Raw genomic sequence first — 20,620 nt, forward strand, 5'->3', positions numbered from 1 at the left:
ATTGTACCATCCTTGTATCCCAGGAATAAATCCTACTTGATCATGGTGTATTGATGGGTTTGGTTTGATAATATTTTGTTCAGGATTTTTGCATGTATGTTCAGTAGGGATATTGGCCCACAATTTTCTTTCTTTGTAGTATCTTTATCTGGTTTTAGAATTAGGATAATGCTTGGGAGTCTTTCCTCCTCTTCAATTTTTTGGGCTAGTTTTAGGGTAGTTGTTAGTGCTTCTTTGCATGTTTGGTAAAATTCACCTGTGGAGCCACCGATCCAGGACTTTTGTTTGTGGGAAGTTTTTTTTTACTACTTCGATTTCATTAGTTGTAACTGGTTTCATCCGATTTTCTGTTTTTTCTTGAATCAGTTTTGAAAGATTGTATGTTTGTAGGAATTTATCCATTTCTTCCAGATTGTCCAATTTGTTGGCATATAGTTGTTTCCAATATTTTCTTATAATCCTATGTGTTTCTGTGGTTTCGGTTTTAAAATCTGCTCTTTTATTTCTGATTTTATTTATTTGGTTACTTTCTCTTTTTTTCTTGATGAGTGTGGTTAATGGTTTATCGATCTTGTTTATCTTTTCAAAGAACTGTGTCGAGGTTTCATTGATCTTCTGTATTGCTTTTTTAAACTCTACTTCCTTATTTCCCCCCTTTATTTTTTAATTTCTTCTACTCTTCTGGTCTTTGGCTGCTGTTGTTTTTCTATACCTTTATGTGTAAGATTAGATCATTTGAGATTTTTCTGGTTTCTTGGGGTAGGTCTATATAGATAAGAATTTTCGTTTTGAGACTCTTTCCCTGTGTCTTATATTTAGAGTTGTTGTGTTCCCATTTTCATTTGTCTCAAGGTATCTTTTTATTTCTTCCTTGATATACTTGTTAACACATTCATTGCTTAGTAACATGTAATTTAGCCACCATTTGTGTGTGTTTTTCAGTTTTGTTATTATAATTGATTTCTAGTTTCATACCATTGTAAACAGAGAAGATGCTTGATGTGATTTCAATCTTCTTAAATTTATTGAGATTTGTTGTGCTTCCCAACATGTGGTCTATCCTAGAAAATGTCACATGTGCCGTTGAAAAGGATGTATATTATACTGCCTTGGGATAAAATGCTTTGATAATACCAATTAAATACATCTAGTCTAGTGTGCCACTGTTTCCATGTTGATTTTATGTCTGGAATATCTACCCATGATGTCAATGGAGTGTTAAAATTTCCTACTATGACTTTATTACTGCCGATCTTTCCCTTTATGTCCATGAAGATTTGTTTTTTATATTTAGGTGATTTAATATTGGGTGCATATATGTTTAAAGGGTTATATCCTCTTGTTGGATTGATCCCTATATCATTATGTAGTGTCCCTCCTTATCTCTTATTATAGCCTTTATTTTAAACTCTATATTGTCAGATATAAGTATTGCTACCCCAGATGTTGCTTTTTTTGTTGCTGTTGTTGTTCTTGTTGTTGCTTTTTCATTTCCATTTGCCGAAAATACCTTTTTCAATCCTTTTACTTTCAGTCTGTGTGTGTCTTTCTTTCTGAGGTGGATCTCTTGTAAACAGCATATCTATATCTATATCTATATCTATATCTATATCTATATCTATACCCTATGTCTTCTGGTTGGAGCATTGAAGCCATTTAATATAAAGTGATTATTGATAGGTATGCATTTATTAGTATTTTAATCTTTATAATTGTTTTACACTTTTTCTTTCTCCTTCTTAAAGAACACACTTTAACATTTTTATCAGATTCTAAAAACTCCCCTAAAGATTATCTGCTACATTAGAACTTCGCTGAAAAGCAAGTAATTAAGGGAGATTAGGATGCCCTCCGGTAACCACTGCTGTTTCTCTCATTTTCCCTTTCCTCAGCAGTAGGTGTCTACCCCTAGGAAATACACAAAGAAACACATTGGAACTTGAGACTTCAGACACCAGATAAAGTGTACACTGCTGGAAGGGGTCAATGGCTACTACCCTGGGTTCTGCAACCCAGGCCTCCTTGAATCCTAGCTCAGTGTTTCAAGAGTATGATAAAGACACGGAATTCTTCCGTCAGCGCTTCAGGCAGTACCGGTCCAATGAAGCAGCCAGGCCTCGTGATGTTTTCAACAAACTCCTGGAGCTTTGCTCTGAATGGCTGAAGCCAAAGATGCGTTCTAAGGAACAAATGGTGAAGCTTCTAACTTTGGAACAATACCTAACAATTATGCCCCAGGAGCTAGAGACCTGGGTGACAGAACAATGCCCTGAGAGTACAGAAAGAATTCTGTCACTCCTAGAAGAAATACAGATGAAACCTGAGACAACAGAGACAAAGGTGAGAAAAGAGTTTGGGATCTGGGGAACTAGACCAAAAGGGTATCAAAGGCAGGTGGGATTGGATCTGACATTTGTCTCTGTCATTCTTATGCCCCAAATTTCTGCACAGTCCTTTTCATGTCTCTTCTGCTGGGGAAAACATATGGGTCAGTGGTTTCCAACCTCATCTTAGCCAATTCCCCTCTGTAACAACTATTTTGTAATGTCCCAGTAAATATACTTAAATGAAATTCATAGATAAATAACCTACTTACAGTCATCAAAAAACACTGGTATTGTCTGGCCAATGTGCCTCAGTGGTTGAGCATTGACCTATGAACCAGGAAGTCAAAGTTTGATTCCAGGTCAGGGCACATGCCCTGGTTTCAGGTTTGATCCCCAGTAGGGAGGCGAGCAAGAGGCAGCGGATAAATGATTCTCTTTCATTATTCATGTTTCTATCTCCCTCTCCCTCTCCCTTACTCTCTGAAATCAATAAAAATATATATTTTTAAAAAGCACCTGTATTATGCTTTAAGGTCTGTAGACCAGATCCATCCACAGCTGTTTTGTATACCCCTAAGCTAATAATGGATTTGACCTGTTAAAGCATTGTTCAAAAAAAGAGGAAGAATAAGAATAAGTGACTGACAGAATGTGGCACACCGGGCGTAAAATAATTACTATATGACATTTTGCAAACAAAGCTGGCCAAGTCTGAGTCAAGTGGTCTCCAGAAGAAATATAAAGGAATAAGAAGGTAGTTTATTATAAACTAAAAAACTTTTCAGTGTGCACATGTCTGGTCTTGAGTGCACCAGAAGATCTCATGAAGTTGTCAGATGCTTGCCTCTCTACACAAACTCACTGTGAAGGTGACAGGCAGTAATTCAGACTGATAAAAGCTCAAACACAATGAACAGCGTTGCTGCTGATCATGTGATTTTCCAAAGGGGGAAAAACTCTTGGTGAATCTGAACAATTGTAGTATAGTCTTTCTTATAAAACATTTTCAATTTTTTCTTTTTTTTAAATAAAATTTATTCAGTGACACTGGTCAATAGGGTCATATACGTTGCAAGTGTACATTTCTATAATACATGCATAATCTGTATATTGCATTCTTCAAATCTTACATTGAATATTATCTTGTATTAATCTTAGTATATGTGTACATCCTAGTGGTTAGACAATCATGTACTTTACAAAGTGTTCCCCCTGATATTTCGAGTACCCACCTGGCACGGTACATAGTTATTACAATATTACTGACTATATTTTCTTTGCTGTACTTGACATCACCCTGACTTTGATTTTCAAATGAGTGCTTTCCCAGAAAATGCAAGTCATGCTAACATTTGCAAAAATATTTTGTGATTATATGACCAACAGTGCGAGGTTCTTGACAGATTCTTTTTACCTACATGAATATTTGAAGGTAGGTGGGGCACAGGAGCAATGCTGCACTGTGCATTATCTATACTTAAGTCTCTGCCCACTAATTCTGCGAGCCACCACCTGCCATAATTTCAAAAACACCTCCTCGGAATGGTGACCCTGTCCTGTGAACAGAACCATCTAGTAAAACGTTTTGGGACATACGATAGCTGAGCACAGGGCAGCATCTTTGGAGATGGGAGGAAGTACTTCTTGTTGGGCATTAGGGGCACTGGAGTCTTGGGTGTAGATGGGGCTCTGCAGTTAGCCTGCATGAAGGACTCTTCCAAAGTTTCCTGCCTCCAGGATGGAATGCGTTTATGGTTTCCCTTCCTTTCTGTGTCTCCTTGTTTGGCTTTCTACAAGAGACTATTTTCTGCCTGTGGTCTAATCCTGCATTGTCAGTGTGGTAGGCACCAGCCAAGGGTGGGTCTTGAGTACTAGAAATGTGGCTAGTCCAAATTGGGATATGCTATAAGTATAAAATGCACACCCCATTCAGAAGACTTAGGGTGGACAATAAAGTAGGTGAAATATCTCATTAATAATTCTTTATGCTGATAACATTATGAAATTATGATATCTTAGATATACTGGTTTAAATAATGCATATTATTAAGATTGACTTTATCTACTTATTTTATTTTTCATATGACCACAGGAAAATTTTTAATGACTTGGGTGGCTTGCATTATATTGCTACTGGGCACTGCTGATCTACATACATTTTAGAGTGATGGGTTCTGGCATTTCCTCCAGATTGATAGTCAGGAAAAGCTCTTGGAAGATCCAGCAGTAGTCGGAATAGCAGACATGATACCAAATACCCACCTGGAGGTACCCCCATTCCAAGCAATGGGAACTGTCCCCGAGGCCCCACTGGCAGACGTGTGGATCCCACAGGAGCCATGCTACGGTGCTGCTGGGGAAGACCAGCCCTTTCTGGAACCTCTTGGTAAGGCAAAGATTTTATTTCTCTTCCTTGATTTCTCTTTTGAGCATTCAGGAGCTCTCCAGGGGTGGGGGTGGATAGAAACACTGAATAATGGATGAAAATTGATAGCTCTTATAAATAGTAGTAGTAGGAAACATCCCTTGGGGAACAGCTGCCCACAATGGCCATTGTTAGATCGAACAGGATTCAAAATCTCTTAAGATAATGAGCCCACTCAGGAAGGAGTCTGACCAAGAATATTATAAAGGAAATTGAGGGGAGTGCGTGTGATATGAATAAAGATTAATTTCCCCAGCCAATTTTTATCAGTGGAATCTGTAGTGTTGTGGGTCCCACGGGCCTCAGTTGTTCTTATGGCATAAGAGTCCCATTCAAACATGATACTTTATTAATATACTCACTTCAGATCCTTTAAGAGGATTTAATTGCTTGCTGCAGTAAAAGGAATACATATCTTACCCATAAAAACCTAGACCAGTGTTTCTCCAGGAATGGTAAGTGGATCCTCCATATCAGGATCACCTTCGGAGCATTTTTAACAGGAGCTCCAGGTGAGTGCTGTACATACTACCTTTTGAGAACCACTGCTCCAGACAATACAAGAGTTAGTTCCGAGTGAGAAAGTCCAGGGGAAGAAAGGCTCATAGAAGTTCATGGATGTCTGGAGGGTGGTCGAGGTCTTTCCAGGATTTTATAGAGTGATAAAGCACAAGGTTCTCTGGGCAGACCCTGGGAGATATCATCTTAGAAACCATCGTTATGTATGAATTCTAAAATCGGTTAAACTTGCGAGTACCTTGCCTGGTTTCCTTGCTTTCCCATGTCCTAAGTGCATGAGAATGGATATCCTTGACACTTGGACCCATTTGCTCTTGAAGGCAATAGAAATTCTAGCTGTGGTGCTTGCCTATGGTTTTCCTTCTCTCTTGTGATTTCCATTCCAAGTGCCATCTCTCTTCTCTGAGTGTCTGGCAGACAATGGGGAAGGATACATGTGAGACTCTGCCCTCTCCTTGGAAAGGATGGCTTGGTCCATTCCAGGTCTAAGAGTAGGACCACATGTGATGTGTGCATTGCCACCACCAGCATAGAATTCAACTCATAACGCCACCGTGTGGTTGTTTGGTCATGAATTTGTCTCATTTTCTGCACTTATTCAATTTGTTCAGGTTCCAAATATTGTAGCTTGCTCTAGTAAGTGCTGGTGATGTAGAAACATGGACTGTGTCTTGTTTTCCATAGAGGTGACCAGGAGGAAAAAGCCCAAAGGACATCTGTATATCCATTAAGGTCAAGCCAAACTATATAAAGCATTGCCACTTATACTCCAGTCTCTACCTTACCTACATCTCGGATCTGTTAACAAGTTTTTTAAAACATGTGTATTTCTGTGTGTATGCCTGCAACAAGTGGCAGAGCCTACCAAGTGGTGTTGAATTATACATCTTTCTGCATATGAGTTACCATTACATGTGTGAATTTTCTTCTCTTAGCAACAGTGTCAGATACAGAGATCACATATGATACTGAGAAATACTATTGCTCTTTATTTGAATACTTGAGTCTCCAAAGTACAGGAAATTCCAGTACTAGTATATCAAACAAGGGAGAAAGAGAATGATATAACAAGTAAAATACATCGATTAGGAGGAAAGGAAAGTACCCCTTTCTCATCACTGTTTAAAGTGATATGATATGCTTTGTCCTGTGGACTGGGAGGTCTCCATTTCTACCTCCTGGTCACCAAAGTCTCATCCTCCTTAACACTTGTACAGGGTCCAAGGGATCTGGGGGCTGATCTAGGAAGATGGCATGACCAGGAGGTGGCAGTAGCACACATAAGCTTTGTTGGGCAACTCTGTCAGGTGTGCTTGTGGAGGAGGTCAGGGGCCAGAAGGAGAGGAAATCAAGGGAACTTTCCAGGCAGTAAGGGCTCAGAGGGCTGGCTTGCCTGTCTTGGTGAGGTCATAGCCCAGAAGCACACTGGGAGTCTATAGGTCAGGGCGTTCCAAAGGGCAGCAGCAGTTGGGGGTCCCATAACTGTAAGGCTCCCATCTATTCAGTGGCTAGCAGTTGTGGGGTGATATTTTCTGAGCTATGCATAGGAGGCTGGCTCTAAGTGGCTAAAAATCTGTTTCTGGGGCTAATTTTTAAATAATTGGATGTGTGAGAATTTTAGTTTGACACCTGCAGGCTTTTGAGTACCGAGTCCCAGGTGGGAGTGAAGAAATGAACAACCCGGGGCCCAAAGCAGAGAGTGCTCGTTCATGACCTTAGGCTCATTTCCAGCACAACTTCTGGGGTGGTTACTGTGGCCTTTGAGGGTAGAGAAGAGCCCTGCCAGCAGAAGTAGGCATCAAGGCATGACTTCTGACTGACATTCACTCTTGACCAAAATGCCCTGGGGACAAGCTCTCAAACACACAGCATCTTTCCATGGGCATGTGTCAGCAGAACAAATATCTAGATTAGGTATGATTGATTAGGGGGCATATCCATCTAAAACTTTAATAGATATGGTCGAATGTCCTCCAAAATTATTGTACCTATTTACCCTCCGACCACAGCATATGAGTACTAATGTCTGCTCGCCTCCACTCACAGGCTTGCCTTGTGATGAGCGCCATGGCTGTTTCCCTATGTTGGCATACAGAAGGAGGGCTGATATCTGTGAAAGGCTTTTGAATCAGTGTCCAGTTCATTCAGCATTTGTGACAGTATTTTATTGAATGTGTGAGTAAAGATGGGAACTGAGGTCGGAAGGGTGTGAGATGGCTGAAAGGGGATGGTTAGTGTCCTTAGCTGGCATGGGCTGTGAGCATAGGTTGGGGAATGTAAACTAGTGATAGTGCCGGGAGCAGGGCTTTGAGAGTGTGGACAGTGGAGGTTGGGGGCACCTGATCCTCAAAGATCTGAATGTTACAGAGGAGGGATGTGGGTGGGGTGAGGTTGGTAGCCAGTGACAAAGTGCATGAGGTTAACCACTACCAAGGAGCTCAATTTGGGCCAGCCTCTCTGAAAGCTGTCACCAGGGAGTACTATGCTGGGGAGAGGAAGTAAGGTGACAGCTCTCAGTCCTCTTTGGTTGGGTGCTGCACAGAAGGGGGCAGCTGGGCTGATGGTAAGTCCATGAGACACAGCTGCCTGGTGATGATACTCCTGGCCGTGTTCTCATGGGTGCTAGAGTCTGCCTCCAGGGCTGCTTTAGTCCTTGACTAGTCTCATCTTTCACTGCCTTTCACCTGAGGGGCAGGTGTCTGAGTTGGTTTCATGGTCACCTGTGATGAAGTAAGTCTACAGCCTGAAGAGTGTCAACTCTATGCCTATGTACAGGATGGGAACCACCATGTGAACACATCCTGCCATTCTGAACTGGTTTTCAAGTGTCTCTTACTGGGTATATTCTGGGCCTCCAAGTTTCTGGCACCCTAAGGCTGTGCTGCTGTCCACGCCCCACTTTTCAGATCGCTGGCACTTTCACTTGATGGCAGCTCCCTCTGATGCACGACCTCCAGTTTTATTTGACCTGTGCTCCTACCCTCTCATCCTGCGCTTACCTTTGAGATGCAAGCATGAACAAAAGGAAGAGTTGTATTTTAAATTATTTTCATTGTGAAAGTAGAAATAAGGTATTTTAGTCAATGTCCTATGCTTTGATACAATGTCCTGAAAGTTAAATTTCCCTCAGCCAGGCGTGTGCCCACTCATAGTCTGGGAGCACTCAGGGGATGTCCGCCTGTCAGCTTAGGCCGGCTCCCCACTGCCTAAGCCAGCAGTCACTAAAGAGGTGGGAGAGGCTTCTGCCACTGCACTGCGCTCCCCAGCCTTGAGACCCGCTCAGAGCTTCTGGCTGAGTGATGCCACCCATGTGGGAGCGCACTGAGCACCACGGGGCAGATCCTGTGTTGAGCATCTGCCGCCTGGTGGTCAGGGTGCATCATAGCAATCGGTTGTTCCGCTGTTTGGTCAATTTGCTTATTAGCCTTTTATTATATAGGATGCCCTTGTATTTCAATCTGAAATGAGCCATTTCCAACCTACACTTTATTGCAGATCAGTAAACTTGAACAGAGCCAAGGAAGGTGTGTGGAAAGAGGCAGGAGCCACAGCAGCTCTCACTGAGGGGGGCAGTGGTAAGACCCAGGAGAAGAGTGAGTGTAGGAACATCTTCTGGTTCTCCTTAGATTGACAGTGAGAAGCACTTTTTTTAATGATTATTTTGGCTAGTTTCCAGAGAATTGACTTCTAGACTTCTGCTGAAGCAAACATGTACAGATTATTTTTGCTGTTGCTGACCTACTTCAGTTGCCATTTTAACTTGAATTTCTCTTACTAAAATTATTCCAGTTACCACTCCTAACCCCCACGCGTTGGCCTGTCTCTCTCTTTGCTTGGTAGTCAATAAGACAGTGTTTGTCAGTTTTAATAGGGTAACACTTCAGAAAGATTGAATTCATGTTCTGGCCCTCACCTACATAATTCCATTCTCAAAACAGATGTGGAACTCATTCAGTGCATTGACTTCACACCAGAATTGATTCACTTCCCTTCCATAGACTGGAGGAAAATATATTTGAAATGAGCACAATAGAATCTCCCCCCCACCCCCACCCTACCATTTGGGTCTTGTTCTTACTGGTATCCTGAAAAACGAAAAAGCACAACAAACACAAAGGACTTGTCAGAGGCTCCTGGTGAAGCAATGCTGAGAAGGTAGTAGGCAGATCTTGAGAGGCTATGTGTCCAAGAAGAGACCTGGACTCTGGAGAAACCTGTGTTGACTCATACTACCCTTCCTCCCATCTCTCCTATGGCTAGAATACCTGTCGCCAAAGCCTGCACTCGAAGAGCCTTGGGGGCAAGAACTACGGGATTGCAAGGAACTAGATGACCTGGAATTTTTTGACTTCAACCTAGGTAAGTGAGGGTTCATGCAATGCTCGGGAAGAAACTACAGAAAAATTAATCTTTACTCCCAGGGTAACAAGGTTTGGGATGGCACTTGGAAGTTTGTATCTTCCCAGCAGCATTGAGTATACCTCTTCTCAGTCACTAGTGCTCTCCATTCCTCTTGGAACATGGTGACATCCGCAATTTCTGTTCACAGTCTTCATTTTGATATTGGGAGAGAAAATGTGTCAAAGCAGAAATAACTGGAGAGTATGTATCTATTTTCTGTTTCTTCAGACAGAAATGCACTTCTTAATCCCAATTTTCCAGAAGACTTCGAAGAGCTAAACTACCTAATGGGAAATCCCGCAGAGCAGCTACTCAGAGACCACACAGGGCCTCTCTATGATCAGAATCCTTCTGCAGGAGAGAGCGCTGAGGGGTCCAACCAGGAAGAACCTCTCAACCCCAGAGGCTATGCACAAAACAGTGCCCCAAAGAAACTACACCAATGTATTCAGTGTGGGAAAGATTTTCTTTCCAAAAAGGTTTTTAAGGGGCACCTGAAAATTCATTCAGGAAAGCTCCCTCATGGGTGCCCTGAGTGTGGGAAAAGATTCCTTCGTAGGTCAAACCTGCAAAGGCATCTTCGAGTTCACACAAGAGAGGCACCCTATAAATGCAGCGTGTGTGAGAAGCGATTCACTCAGTTGTCACACCTCACAGAACACCAGAAAACCTCTTCTAGTCAAGGAGTATCCACTTGCCCCGAGTGTAAGTTGCGATTTTGTAATAGAAAACAATTTATGCAACACCTAAAAATCCACACAAATGGAAAACCCCATAAATGCCAGAGTTGTGGAAAAACATTTAGACGCCAAAGAGACCTTAAGTTGCACTATGCGTCACACACTGCAGAGAGACCATTTACGTGTGAGTATTGTGGGAAAAGCTATAGGCAGAGATCTAGCCTTGTTTTTCATTCAAGAAACCATTCCAGGGAGAAGCCATAGAAGTGCACCAATTGTTCTACAAGCATCCTAAGTAAAGAACACTTTAATATGCACTTTAGAGAAGAATTCTTTGAGAATTTGTTGAGGGAAACAGTTCCTAAGCAAAGTGACACGAATCTACCAAAGCTTTAACTTGCACTAGGCTGTCTTGGAAGTACAGTTTTGTTTGAGCTTATGCATTAGAACAGCTTTGTATTTTGCTGTGTTTAAAACCCATCTTCCAAGGCACATAAATTCTAGAGTATTCACTGACTCTTGCCACTGTTCTAGACATGATTGTTTTCTGTCTAGGCAAACCTTGTTTAATCTTTATGATGAAAATGTCTTTGTGCCCAGCCAACCACGATATCGGTTTGAGTAAGGAGCATATAAATGCTGGCATTCCTTTTGGTTCTAGGGTCAGTATTCCAGTAGATGGAGATGTGCCCAATTGACCTGTATCTGTGCAATATTTCAGTCATGTGGAAATGGCTATGCTGTTCCTGTTTGATTGCCACTGACTAGTAGTTGGAGCACTACGCAGAGCTTCCCTGACAGTGCCAACAAGCACTTCCCTTGACTCCCACTTACACTACATGTCAGAATCCCCTGTGCACCCACTGCTATGTTTATGCATCATTTGAGCCTTGGACACAGCCCATTTCTGAAATGTGGAGCACTTCCAAAGGATAGGGGCAAGGGAAGATGTCCAACTCATAAAGTACTGGGAAGGGCAGAGAACAGTACCCACCACACAAGTACTACGAATAGTGAGCGGCTTATAGAAGGGTGGAGACCCTACCCCGAATGTACTTCCTGTGAATTCTGTGTTTTCTTTCTTTGCTCTTTGGAATGATGAAAGCATTGAATGCTACAAACTTTAAGCCTAGCTTGGATCACATGCCACAAAATGTATTCAATGTTCTGTTTGTGATTTTACAATTATTTGTTATTACAATTTTCATTTTATTTCCTTTCTGCTCCAAGAGTTGTACATTGTCGATAATTTCCTGTGAATTTTTGGTTACAATGCAAAGTTATTAATAAATTTGGTTCATTCTACTTCTGCTTTACGTTTATTTAGATTTTCTTGAAGACTCATGTCCGATGACTTTGGAGGCTAAGGGTTCCTTTTGTAGGGTACTCCCTAGGACCCTAGGAGAGGAATGGTTGTGCCATCGGTTTATACTGGTAGCTATTCACCTTCTCTAAATACTGCCAAAATGTACGACAGATATCTCTTCCCACTCCTTGGCTTCTGGTTTCACTCACTTACTGGTGTCCCTTGATGAAGATAATAGCCCAAGTGTTACATAGTTCAACTTATTACATCCCCCTTTATTATTAGTGCCGTTTGAATTCTGGTGAATAAACGTTTTGTCTACCCCAAGATCATGAACCTATTTCTACATTTTCATTCTAATGTTGTATTTTTTTACCTTACACATTGAGGTCGCATTTTCTGGAGTTGGTTTCTTTTACAAATGATGTGAGGTAAGGTTCAAGATAACTTTAGAATGGAAGGTCCTTGCCACTTGAGATTTTGTCCTCGGCCTTAGGGTCTCAGCAAAAATTGAGATGCTACGAGGGTGCTTTTGCTAGCCTACACATGGATTTGAGCAAGTGTGTTATGGACAGCATCCCAGGTGAAGGGATGTCTCATACAACGACCTGATGAGAAGAGCACAGACTGGCTGGAGGGAAAGCTAGAGTGCTAGGCAGAGGCCAGGTAATGGAGGGTCTGGTAATCTAACTGATGGAGTTGGAACCTCATCCGGCAGTCTAGAAAAAAATCATAGACTCCAGTTGAGAAGTACTGGTGAGGTGTGCATTTTAGAAAGCTTACTCTGGCTCCTGGATGGGGATTAGGAGAGACAAGATGGGAGATGGTAAGATTAGTGAGTAGGCTACTGCAGAGGAGAAAGTGGGCTGAGCTAAGGGCAGTGGTGTGCAGATGAAACAAGATAAGAATTTGGGAGGAATTAAGAGGCTGAATCCACAGTCTCAGATGACTGACTATATATGGGGCGGGGAGGTATGTGACAGCCAGCTCTGTGTCCTGAACATCTGGAGTTGGGAGACTGGAGGAACAGCTCAGGAAAAGGGAATGAGGGCCCTCTTAGTCTATAAGTCCATGGTCACCCATTCAAACTCATAGACGTTTCAATCCTGTCACCCTGTTTGCTCTCTTGTAGACTGTCTCCCGCCCACAGTGATTCATTCCTTTGATAGTCTTTGGTTGCCCATTATGTTCTAGATAACATCATAGGTACTGAGGATGGCAGGGTCTCGGGCTTCAGGAAAATGACAGGTTAGGAAGACAAGACTAAAAGTTAAGCAGAAAATTCTTCATCAAGGTAGTAAGTTCAGTAATAAACTAATATGTATACGTTAATATTGGAGGAAGGTACAAACGTCCAGTTGTAAGATAAACAAGTACTAGGGAGGTAATGTACAACATCATGGCCATAGTTAACACTGCTGTGTGGTGTGTAGGGAAGTTGTTAAAAGAGTATATCCTCAGGGTTGTCATAGTCACACTGTTTAGAATCAGGGTAGAATGGTCGTTACTAAGGGAGGGGGAAGTGGGGAGTTGCTACTCTGTGGGATTAAAGTTTCAATTATGCAAGCGGAATAAGTTCTGGAGATCTGCTCTACACACTGGGCCTATCTGAACAATACTGCACTCTGCACTTAAAATTTTTAGGAAGGTACATCTTGTTCAGTGTTCCAACCATAATATCATAACTTTTTGTTAACCCTCACCTGCGGTTATTTTTCCATTGATTTTAGGGAGAGTGAAATGGAGAGAGTTGTGTGTGGGGGAGTGGGGGGGAGGAGAGAGAGAGTGAGAGAGAGAGATTGGTGTGAGAGAGACACATTGGTTGGTTGCCTCTGCACATGCCCATACTGGTGTGGGGGATCAAACCTGCAACACAGGCCTATCCCCTTGACCTGGAATCAAACCTTCTGTGAGCAACACCAGCCAGGGCAATCATACTTTTTAAAAAATAGAAAATTACCAAGACTCACATTTACTGAAATAAAACGACATCAAACACACAATTATTCTACAAAATAACATGTCAAACTGTGTTTTAGGAGCATGGTTGATTGGCTTTTTAATTTTTTTCATTCTTAATGTGTAATTTTTAAGAATGTCATTCTTCATGGGTAATCATATCTTCAAATAACCTTACGGCACCCAAGAAATGTTGCTGTTATTCTGAACACAAGCTACAGTAAAAAGTCTCATGTCAGATCACTAAGGAGAAAGCAGTCTGCTATATGCCAGACACTATGTCAGATGGGTGAAAGAGATTTACATAGATGAGTGAGAGGTAGTCCCTTCCCTCTGGCTGGCTGTAGGGGATATGGAGGGCTGTGGCAAGACTTGAGGGGTGGGATCAGATTTTATCCTTCTGGTCCCTCGAGACATGGAGTCTAAGGCCCATCCTGACATCAAGATCGCCACACTGCTGTAACAACTGGCATGGAAGTCTCTGTCTTGCTCTCTACACTTTAAGATCAAACCCTAGCACAGGGCCTGACATATATGATCACATGTTAAATTGTGTGGCCAGCGAAAATACACCGAATGTGGGCAGTTAATACTACCCAATAATCACACTCTGTTTCTGTAATACACAAACTTTTCCATAATTTGAGACTATATCTCAAAATTATGACTATACCAGTTAATGTTTTAATTACACAGGTTTGTGTATCCATTAATTGAAAAATAGGTAACACAGACAAGCAGGCCATGCCTCTTATTTCTCTGAGAAAATAAAGACCACTGGACAGGAGCTCTTGTGTGAATATCCTGGCACCTGTCCTGGTTTTCTCTGCCTTTCCTTCTAAAACAATAGGGGGAAATCCAAGCCCTCAGCCAAGTCCGACACCTCCACTGGGCACATAGTACCATTCCCATGAGGACATTGCTCCTACAGTATTGTTCCTCTTTCTTCTACATCAGTGATGGCGAACCTATGACACGCGTGTCAGCACTGACACGCGTAGCCATTTCTGATGACACGCGGCCACTGAGGCGGCCGCATGCCGAGGATGAAACATTTGCTGCTCCTGAGTATGAAACATTTGCGAAATAATGTTTTTTCCTCAAAGTGACACACTACCCGAGTTATGCTCAGTTTTTTGGCGAAGTTTGACACACCAAGCTCAAAAGGTTGCCCATCACTGGCTTAGACAAAAGTATGATGACACTTATCCACCATTATTGTATCACAAAGAGTAGATTCACAGCCCTGAAAATCGTCTGTGCTCTATAATTATTCTTATTTTAAATTGTGCAGGAGCACAACAAATTATATTTTCCCAACTCCCTATATAAAGCTGAAAGAAAAGTGATTCCAAAAGCTGACAAAATAAGCTAAAGAGAGACAACTGAAGACCAATTCCACTTTTGAAGATGCAAAAAAATCTGAATAAAAAAATAAACAAATCCAGCAGTATATTAGAAGAATTATATATCACTTCCTCAAAGTAATAATAGCTCAATATTAAGAAATCAATTTATATTTTCTCCATATTCATAATTCAAAGGCATAAAATGATATGAGAATCTTGAGGGTGTTGAAGAAACCCCTGAAAAATCTATCATACCTTAATTTTAAAAATCACTCTTTTACCAATCAGGTATTTTAAAACAAATATTAGGGTCATACATTCCCCATAAAATAAGGACTACAACGAGTCTTTTTATACTTTAAGATGCTCATTTTTTAAACATTTTAACATTTATTAAATAAAAATGATAAGCAGGCATGTTTGAGATTTTCATTATTAAACTAATGGTGTGCACTAAAGTTGATGTTAGTCTTAGAATTGAGGAGATTTTGTTCTGAAAGTGTCAATCAGTGTGAGAGAGACAGAAATACTGTGTTTTGTAGATTTTAAAATCTGCTTTTAAGATTCTGAAATATTTCCTATTACACCTGTCAAAATTGACCAAACAGGAGTTGTGGTACATATATGCAATGGAATATTACCCAGCCACAAAAATGAATGAAATCTTGCCATTTGCATCAGCATGGATGAACCCAGAGGATATAATGCTAAATGAGTCAGTCAGTGAAAGACAACTCCATATGATTTCACTTATATGTGGGATCTAAAGAATAAAATAAATGAATCAAAAGTTGAAATAGACTCATAGAAACAGAGATCACACTGATGGTTGCCAGCAGAGAGAGAAGTTTGTGGACTGGGTGAAAGAGGTGAGGGGACTAACAAGTCCAATTCGGTAATCACAAAATAGTCATGGGAATGTAAAGTACAGCATAAGGGATACAGTCAATAATATTATAACTATGTACATTGCCATGTCGGTACTTGAAGTATACTAGAGGCCCGGTGCACAAAATTCATGCACTGGGGGGGAGGCGCTCAGCCTGGCCTGCACCCTCTCGCAGTCTGGGACCCCTCACTCTTTACTGTCCACCTGCTCGCTGCTCCTTACCACTCAGCTCACTGCTCCTTAGTGCTGCCATGAAGGCAGGAGAGGCTCCCGCCACTGCCACTGTGCTCACTAGCCGTGATCCATATCTTTCTGTGTAGTCTGTTGGCCAACTGCTCTCTTCCTTCTCACTTAGGGCGAGCAGCATGTGAGGACAGAGTGCACTGTCATGAAATGCAGAGGGCTGCCCGGAGCTGAGGGGAGTGGCCAGGCTCACGTGTGAGAGGTGGACACAGAGGACGCTATCTCACCCAATTGTGGGGCAGGCTGGCCTTCGTCTGCCTGACCCTACCCAGGGAGGGACTGAGCAGGGTGTCCGCCTCTCCACTCTCCATCCTTCCATCTGTGATACCTGTCACCCTTGCCAGGCCTCCCCCAAAGTGAGTTCAGCTCAATCCCTGAATGTAAAATGGTACAGGGGGGGGGCAGCCCTCCACCCCAGTGCCCCCTGATACTCAGCGACAGGACCTGGTCGACAGGACCTGATCTCAGGACGGTGGCCACAGCTGCAGAACATAGATCTGTTTCAAGAAAAGTTGGAATGCAGACTTTCGTATGAGCCCCTATTCCAAAAGGTGGCAGTTTATTCACATTGTGGCAAAGACACCTTCAAGAGTAACTTAAGTGGATAAAGTCAGCGCCAAGCCAGGCCATTTCCTCATCCAGGCTCTCTGAGGCACGTGCACAGAACCAAGTCTCAGCTGTTCACAGGACACTTCTGGGGCTTTTTTAAGCCTAAAGGACAGTAGTCTGTCTCCATTCTTGTTCTTTGGGATTTTTTTCACTGTCGGATAAAAGGATGCGTACATCGGGCAATCCTCTTGAGATACAATATTCCAGTTGCACCCATGTGACGACGACAGTGCCCCTCAGATGGAGGACGCCGACAGATGGGGAGCAGGGAATTCTGAAAACCAAAGCGATGACAGAGATGCTAAGCCTTTCCTTCACGTATCTGACACGCCTCTTCAGGCAGCCTGCAGGCCAGGCGTCTGCTGGACCTTTACCACTTGATGTCCTGGCAGGCTGCCCTGGGCCCTGCTAGGTGGTGTGCAGGGCCACCTGGGCCCAGGGCGAGTCGCTGCCCCGGCCCCAGCCACTCCTGGTACAGCTCCTGCACATGGGCGCTGGTCTCTGGGGACCATACCGGGATGGCAGTGTAGATGCCTTCCGTCTGCCACAGCAGTGCCCTGTCTGCACACCTGTCCTCCGCCTGGGCCTGGGGCAAGTTGCCTCCCCACCCCAGCCACTCCTGGTACAGCTCCTGCACATGGGCGCTGGTCTCCGGGGGCCACACCGGGATGGCAGTGTAGATGCCTTCCATCTTCCGCAGCAGTGCCCTGTCTGCACATCTGTCCTCTGCCTGGGCCTGGCCCCTGCCTCTCAGGCATCCACAGTGCAGGCCAGGACCTCCACGAAGTGGCAGGGGAACTTGCCCCTCTACAGCTTCAGGACCATCCAGCTTTCTGGATGTTCCTAAATCTGTAAGCAGCCTCAAAGCATAGCAGAACCTCTCTGTCCCTTTCAAGGGTGACCTCCTGGAAGTCTTTGTTCCTCAGGGCGCGGTAGGTGAGCACTCCCACGTCCTTGTTGAACAGCTCCTTTGCCATGTGCCTGAAGATGTGTGCCAGGTACCCATCGGAGCTGGCACCCTTGTGGAGACTCACCTCCTTCTCCTTCATGTCTCCAAACAGAGTGTCCACGGTGGCGTCATTTGAGGCGAGGTCACTTTGCTCCATTATCTGGACAATTTCGCCTGAGGTTAACACGCAGTCAGCACCCTGGGAACTATGTAAAGCTGTGGGAACATCTTCTCAAAGGGCCTCCAGTTTCTTGTCATAACACGGGGCCACAATGACGTGGAAAATCTTGTCTGGAGACAGGTTCTGCCGTCTGGTGAAGTAATCCTTCACCAGAGAGCCCATGATCTGCTGGGGAGACTTAGCTGTTCAGAGGTGGGGGTGATGGGGTGACCCAGCACACGCTCTGCATATCGGACCCAGCCAGGACAGGAGGAGGTCAGCATGGGTAGCCGGGGCTCTTCCTCATGGTGCTGGCAGTACCGACACACAAATTCCTTCTGACTCTCCAGGTTGCTGAAGTCTGCAGCTATCTTCATGTCAAAGACAGTGTGCCCCAAGGCTTTTGAGAAAGCCGCAGAGCCTTCTGGATGCATCAGTAACACTGAGGCTGAATTTAGCAGCAAAATAAGGCAGAGACTAAGGACACATGGACACTGCCAGCACCTTGTGCTGTGAGGTGTCACATTTCTTATTAAGGTTCAGAACACGGAAGAAGTCCTTGGTGTTCTGTTGAGAAACCTGGACTCCTTCCTCTGTGGTCTCACAACTGTCACACGCCAGGCAGTCACTCAGAAATATCTTGGCATCGGCCAACTTATGGAATTCTCCCTTATCTCCGTTCTCCTGAGCCGGACTCTGGACATTGACTGCGGCATTCTCTTTGTCATCGGTTTTTGTTTCTTACTACATTCCTTCCATGTGCAGTGATCACACTTCATCTGGAGCAGGGTGGGAGGGGGCCAGGCTGGCTTAAGTGACCTGGAGGAAGCACAGGGAGAGCAGCCAGTCACCGCTGGTCACCCCTGGTGCTGCTGGCAGTATCCTTTCTTCCTTGTGGTGCATCTAGGGAGGGGAAGTGGCCGCAGTGCCCGAGGCTGAGTTCCAGGAGGCTGGCAGCGCTGTCGGGATTGTGCCAGCAGCGCTGGTCTGTTGGTGCCTGGCCTGTCCTCTGGAGATTGTATCTTAGGGACTACTAAGAAAGCTAGTCCCCAGTTCTGCCCCTTCTCTGCCACCAATTGATTGGAGTCTGAGGGCAGGGGAGGAGGGACCAAGAGGCCTACCTTCCAGCTGCTCGCCAATCCCAGTCTCGTCAGTCTCATCACTCACTCTGGTTCCCTGTTAGCCATCCCCTGATCAATGGGAGCCTGCGGGCCGGGGAAGGGACCAAGCGGTCTGCCTTCAGCCCACTCACCAGTCGCTGCTGCCATGGATTCATTGAAGCCTGAGGGACCCAGTTCCCCTGTTAGCCATCCCCTGATCAATGGAGCCTGAGGGCCGGGGGATGGACTGGTCATACATTCGGTTGTGACGGACCCAGGGTTTTTATATATAGAGATGATTGTCTAACTCTAACAACTAACTGTATACCTGAAAATAATACAAAATAATATTTATTGTAAACTGTAATTTAAAATAAAAAATTTTTAAAGATTCTGAAATCATAATATTTCTTATTATACCTATCAAACTTGACATTTGTTTATTTTGAAGTTATAAAGAAAATCTATAAAAGAATTAAAAATGTGTGCTTATACATTAGCACAATCCTGATAAAAGGAAAAAGAAGATAATGCAATGTCACCAAATTCCACATCTTTCATGATGCAAAAATCAATAAATACTTGCTAATATTTCTAAGTCAAGAGAATGTGTAAGTATATTATACATGTTATCCAGGTGTCTATGAGAATTAGAAATAGAAAACATGAAAAGAAACATGACTGAGGGATATAAATTGGTATAGAGGGTATGAGGGAGATTTTACTTTTTATTTTATATCCTTGTAGAATTTGAATTATTCACATATAATTTTATGTACATATATATAAACTCTTTAAATGTAAAGAAAGTTGATATTAACGATTTCATTTTCAGTTAATTAATATCTAAATAATATTAATTAAGCACATCTGAACCATTTAAGAAAATCAGCAAGTAGAGTTCAGTAAGTTTGCTATCTACCAAATTAATAAAACAAAAATGAAGTTTTATTGTACAGGAAGAAAAATTTGTTTGAAAATACAGTATAAAATTCTGGAAAATTTCTTATACAAACTTAGCAAAATGTGCACAGGACCTATTGTAAGTACACTATGAAACTGTTCAGAAGCACATAAAAGGAGAGACATGCTTTGGGAAAAGACTACTATCAGCATATCAATTTTCCCTAAAGGAAATCTATAAACCTAAAATCATCCCAATAGAAACAGTTTTTGTTGTTGCTACTTTTGAGAAGGTAGAGAGAAATTAATGGTGACGCTAAAATCAATCCAGAAAAAAAGCAACATGCTTGTATTCCAAAAATAAATTCAATAAATAAATAAATAAATAAATAAATAAATAAATAAATAAATAAATAATTTTGACAAATTATTAAAAAACTAAGCTACCAAACACTGAAATGAACTATTATGCTTCAGTAATTCAAATATTTGATCAAAATTAAGGTGTCGGAAGGAGAAAATGGCGGCAGAATAGACAGATGTGTTCTGACCCTTGTCCCAGAGCAGAAAGAAAGAACAGCTGAGGTTCGCACGGGGAGTGTTTGTTAGCAAGCTAAGGGACAGCTAAACTCCAGGAGAAGGTGGGGGACTGCTAGACGGGGTTCCCCTGACCAGGCAGCCCCCACTGCAGCTGCAGCTGGGTCCCCTCCCGGAGCTACGGGCTTGGACGGGGAAACCTCCCCATCTTACAAGTGAAAGTGGATCTTATCGGAAGCCTGAAAATCCACAACTGAGGCGACC

The 20,620-nt window shown here is 42.9% G+C and overlaps 1 protein-coding gene and 1 pseudogene across 2 annotated transcripts; one reads left to right on the forward strand and one right to left on the reverse strand.

Moving 5' to 3' along the window:
- Positions 1-1,986: 1,986 nt before the first annotated feature.
- On the forward strand, positions 1,987-10,616 carry LOC307096411 (zinc finger protein 449-like; the record flags this gene model as incomplete). The annotated part of the gene is made up of 4 exons (XM_079766015.1): positions 1,987-2,340; positions 4,518-4,713; positions 9,532-9,630; positions 9,901-10,616. 4 exons carry the CDS (start codon positions 1,987-1,989, stop codon positions 10,614-10,616), a joined length of 1,365 nt encoding a protein of 454 aa, XP_079622141.1.
- Positions 10,617-16,943: 6,327 nt separating this feature from the next.
- LOC307095403 (nuclear prelamin A recognition factor-like) lies at positions 16,944-18,595 on the reverse strand (annotated as a pseudogene). Its single transcript has 2 exons — positions 17,137-18,595; positions 16,944-16,981 (listed from the first exon to the last, which is right to left on the reverse strand). The product of its transcript is annotated as a nuclear prelamin A recognition factor-like (transcript).
- Positions 18,596-20,620: the final 2,025 nt, after the last annotated feature.

This window comes from Cnephaeus nilssonii (assembly GCF_951640355.1).
Source record: "Cnephaeus nilssonii genome assembly, chromosome: X".
Taxonomy (NCBI): domain Eukaryota; kingdom Metazoa; phylum Chordata; class Mammalia; order Chiroptera; family Vespertilionidae; genus Cnephaeus; species Cnephaeus nilssonii.